The sequence below is a fragment of the Chaetura pelagica genome, unplaced genomic scaffold (genome assembly GCF_000747805.2).
Source record: "Chaetura pelagica isolate M959 unplaced genomic scaffold, ChaPel_1.0 scaffold114, whole genome shotgun sequence".
NCBI lineage: Eukaryota > Metazoa > Chordata > Aves > Apodiformes > Apodidae > Chaetura > Chaetura pelagica.
In genome coordinates this window covers 26653-31180 of record NW_009952968.1, presented here as the reverse complement: position 1 = coordinate 31180, position 4528 = coordinate 26653, and the positions used below count along the sequence as shown (strand labels likewise).

The 4528-nt window shown below is 58.3% G+C and overlaps 1 protein-coding gene across 1 annotated transcript in view; it reads left to right on the top strand.

The window, feature by feature from the left end:
• SEMA3B (sema domain, immunoglobulin domain (Ig), short basic domain, secreted, (semaphorin) 3B) overlaps nt 1–4528 on the top strand; it is a 20776-nt gene that overhangs the window by 6169 nt on the left and 10079 nt on the right. The window contains exons 3-17 of the mRNA XM_009995819.1: nt 1–146; nt 230–292; nt 376–495; nt 1779–1872; nt 1961–2080; nt 2389–2534; nt 2626–2740; nt 2829–2898; nt 2981–3125; nt 3235–3454; nt 3531–3622; nt 3794–3835; nt 3940–4097; nt 4207–4262; nt 4341–4480. The exon at nt 1–146 is cut by the window's left edge and continues 2 nt beyond it. Coding sequence (XP_009994121.1) covers nt 1–146; nt 230–292; nt 376–495; nt 1779–1872; nt 1961–2080; nt 2389–2534; nt 2626–2740; nt 2829–2898; nt 2981–3125; nt 3235–3454; nt 3531–3622; nt 3794–3835; nt 3940–4097; nt 4207–4262; nt 4341–4480 — 1727 coding nt within the window. The remainder of the gene's footprint in view (nt 147–229; nt 293–375; nt 496–1778; nt 1873–1960; nt 2081–2388; nt 2535–2625; nt 2741–2828; nt 2899–2980; nt 3126–3234; nt 3455–3530; nt 3623–3793; nt 3836–3939; nt 4098–4206; nt 4263–4340; nt 4481–4528) is intronic.

The window sequence follows — 4528 nt, the reverse complement described above, 5'->3', positions numbered from 1 at the left end:
GCCACGGGCTGCGGCTCTTCACCCTGGAGCGTTCCTGCTGCTACGAGGCCCTGCTGCTGGACGAGGAGCGCGGTCGCCTCTTCGCAGGCGCCCAGAACCACCTCCTCTCCCTGGCTCTGGATGACATCAGCCAGCGGGACAGAAAGGTAACGAGGGGGGACACACCCACTCCAGCTAGGTGGCCTGGCGTGCACCCCAGGGGTGTGACTGTCCCCTTCTCCCTGCCCAGATCTACTGGCCAGCACCGGTGGAGTGGAGGGAGGAGTGCAACTGGGCCGGCAAGGACATCACTGTGAGTGCTGGGAGGTGCTGGGAGTGCCATTGGGTGCCGAGGGGGCCAACCTGGCACTTCCTCCCCGTGCCCTCTGTCCCCAGGCTGAGTGCATGAACTTTGTGAAGATCCTGCACCCCTACAACCGGACCCACCTCTATGCCTGTGGCACTGGAGCCTTCCACCCTGTCTGTGCCTTCGTGGAGGCTGGACAGCATGCAGAGGTGAGCCCCCCCAGCACCGCTGTGGCCCCTGGTTGCCTCTCCCTGCCCATCTCACATCCTTAGGATCAGTGAATTGTTTTGGTTGGAAAAGACTCTTAAAATCATCAAGTCTAAACATTAATCCAGCACTGCTGCATCCACCACTAAACCATGTCCTGAAGCACCATATCTACATGTCTTTTAAATACCTCCACAGATTGAGACTTGTTACATCCTACACGTTGGGTACGGCGCTGTCACGTCCCACAGAGTGAGCACAGAGTTGTGTCCCACAAAGTGGGCACAGCTCCCCAGAGGTGGAGGCCCAAACTAAATGTCATGTCCCACAAAGTGGGCACGGGTAGAGTTCCCTAGAGGTGCGGTTTGACCCAGGGAGATTCAGATCCAATCATCCTCTCCCAATTAATCTCTTTTACCAACCCAGTCAGTGAGATTAACCTCTGGAATTCTCTGCGTGGTATTCTCAGAGTAAGACCATTACCCAAGAGGCTTATACAAAACATTACTTAAATTGAGTAAGATTATAAACCTTGTCAAAAGGAAACACACAACAATGTCACTCTCAAAGCAACAGATTACAACTAGCAGAATTTAGCAAAATTGTACTCTCAAAACAACAGGTTACAACTGGAAAAACTTAGCAAAATTAGAAATTTTGTTACCCCTATGTTAGAAACAGAGAGCGAGGCAGAGAGAGAGATGAAGAAAGAGAAAGAGAGAAAGGAAAGGGGGGATAGGAAAGGTATCACCACCCTTGGATCCAGTGATTATCTCAGCATGACATTGTGGCCCTTGAATGGCAGGTGTGTGTCCTGAGTCAGTGGGGCATGGGGGTCCAGGTGATCATCTGGCCCTCCAATCCAGGTTGACTAAGAAAAGACCTTTATTTTCATGAATACATTCTGTCTTTAAACAGGAAAGTGGTCAATTGCAAGATGGCACTGTGCCTCCATGGGGCTGCTCTTGCTGGCCACTGTTCCTTATCAAGTAAGCACAGTGTCCCATTTATAAGGGTGGTTACCAAATAAGGGGCTCTCCTTGAGAGAACAGGGTCCAGGTAGTTATTAAATGAGGCCCCCACCCAAGCACAATATCCAGTTTGTCAGGGTGGCCGTTTTTAGACAATTACTCTTTTTGGGACTCTATAGGACTGTCTGTAGGCCCTGGGCAGCCTCTTCCAGGGCCTGGCAACCATGTCAGTAAAGATATTTTTCCCAATATGCAATTGAAACCTCCCTTGACACAACCTGAGGCCATTTCCTCTTGTTCTTACACCCCTCCAGGAGCCTGTCTTCAAGCTGGACCCCCGACACACCGAGGATGGCAAGGGGAAGAGTCCATACGACCCCCGGCATGCAGCTGCTTCCATCCTCGTGGGTGAGGGAGAGCCGAGCCTGGTGTGGGGGTTAGCATGGCAGGGGAGTGCCCAAGGGTCCCCTCTAACACTTCCCTTGGTGCCTGCCAGGGGAAGAGCTCTATTCCGGGGTGGCCACTGATCTGATGGGCCGGGACTTTACCATCTTCCGCAGCCTGGGCCGGCGTCCCTCCATCCGCACGGAGCAGCACGACTCCCGCTGGCTCAATGGTCAGTGCTGGGAAGTGGGAGGGCAGTGGGGCCACTGGCACCCTGTCATGGCATTGATGCTCCCTGGAGGCATCGGGGCAACAAGTCCTCCAGGCTCGGGTGCATGCCATCCTCTGCTGCTTGCTGAGAGAGATTTGTGTGGTCCCTGTAGACCCCCAGTGCCTGGTGGGGTCCCACCCTCACTTTGCCTCTGCCCTGCAGCTGGGTAGGGGGTTGTCTGCACCCTCCTGAAACCTTGGTGGGCGCCCTGGGGTCCCCAGAGAGCAGAGCTAGCAGGGACACTGGAGGCAGCACCCCTCTGTCCCCAGAGCCCAAGTTTGTGGCCGTGTTTTGGGTGCCGGAGAGTGAGGACCCTGATGATGACAAGATCTACTTCTTCTTCCGTGAGACTGCAGTGGAGCGGCAGCAGGGGCTGGGCAAGACCAGCTTTGCCCGCATTGGCCAGATCTGCCGGGTGAGAACATCTGCAGGGTGGGCTGGGGGCTGGGGTGTCCCCTGGGTGCCACCAGCTGCTGCTGACATTGGTGCCCTCCCTTTCTTGGCAGAATGATGTGGGTGGGCAGCGCAGCCTGGTCAATAAGTGGACAACCTTCCTGAAGGCTAGGCTCGTTTGTGCCGTGCCGGGACCCGATGGGGCAGACACCCACTTTGATGAGCTCCGTGAGTGGGGGGGTGCGGGTAGCTCCCCAGAGTGCCCACAGGTGGCCCTGGCATGTCAGCACCGTGCTGACACCCTCCTGGCTTGCAGGGGACGTCTTTCTGCTGCAAACAAGGGACAAGCGCAACCCCCTGGTCTATGCCATCTTCTCCACCTCCAGGTTGAGCCCCCTTGCAGCCACCCACTCACTGCCCAGCAGTGCCTCCCTCACCCTTCACATCATCCCCTCTCTCTCCCACCAGCTCCATTTTCCAGGGCTCAGCTGTCTGTGTCTACACCATGGCCGACATCCGCCGGGCTTTCCTGGGCCCCTTTGCACACAAGGAGGGTCCCAACTACCAGTGGGTGTCGTATCAGGGCCGTGTGCCTTACCCCCGCCCAGGCATGGTATGTAGTGCTGGGACGTCTTGGCTGGTGCTGCCACTGGGATACTGGTACCCAGGGTAGGGGCCGTGGGGAGCCAGACCCCCACTCAGTCAGCACTGCTGCCCTGCAGTGCCCCAGCAAAACCTTCGGTACCTTCAGCTCCACCAAGGACTTCCCAGATGAGGTGATCCAGTTTGCCCGACACCACCCGTTGATGTACAACCCGGTGCTGCCCCACAGCCAGCGGCCCCTCTTCCTGCAAGCTGCTGTGCCCTACACCTTCACCCGCATTGCTGTGGACCGCGTCACCGCTGCTGATGGCCAGTACGATGTCCTCTTCATTGGCACAGGTATCTAGTGACCCTGGGGCTGGGTGGGGCATATTGCAAGGCTGGAACTCCCAGCCTCACTCCCCCATTCCTGTAGACATGGGCACAGTGCTGAAGGTGGTCTCCACGCCCACGGAGAGCTGGCACCGCATGGAGCCACTGCTGCTGGAGGAGCTTCAGGTCTTCCAGGTGAGGGGGGGGGCCTCTGTGCCCCCCTTTTGGACCCTCCACAGCACCCCTTTGTGCTGTCCACACTCTGGGTCATACCAGGGTTCTCCATCTACTGGGATGTGGGAGCTGACAGCCCAGATGCCTGTGTCCTCCCACACACCCTAACTCCTGCCTGCACTCTGCCTGCAGGATGCCTCCCCGATCACCAGTCTGCAGGTGTCCTCCAAGCGGGTAAGGGGGGACCCTTGGTGGGTCCCTATGTCCTGCCATGGCTCTCCCAGGCCCTGTGCCATGGCACCAGGGTGCTCAGCTCCTCTCTCCACTACTCCCCCCAGCAACAGCTCTATGCCGGCTCGGTCACGGCGCTGGCCCAGCTGCCCCTGCACCGCTGCGGCGCCTACGGCAAAGCCTGTGCTGAGTGCTGCCTGGCTCGGGACCCGTACTGCGCCTGGGATGGCACCACCTGCACCCGCTATGTGCCCAACACCAAGAGGTAGGTGACGTGGTGACATGACAGTGTGCAGCCCTGGGGTGGCCTGCCCCGAGGCTATGGGAAGGGGTGCAGGTAGCATGGCCCCCACTCCTCTGCTACCTTCCCTCAGGCGTTTCCGCCGGCAGGACATCCGCAATGGTGATCCCAACGTGCTCTGCTCTGAAGGTGAGCCAGAACCTGGGGGGGAAGGCACGGTCAGCCCTGCCAGGGAACGAGCTGACAGCTGGGCTGTGTTCCCCCTAGACCCCCAGCAGGGCAGTGTGCCCCAGAAGCAGCTGTATGGGGTGGAGGGCAGCACTGCCTTGCTGAAGTGCATCCCTAAATCCCTTCAAGCCCGCATCCTCTGGACATACCAGCGCACCCCGGATGATCCCCAGAGAGAGGTAGGTTCTCCTTGGCCCATGGCTGGTGTCTCCAGCAGGGCTGTGCCG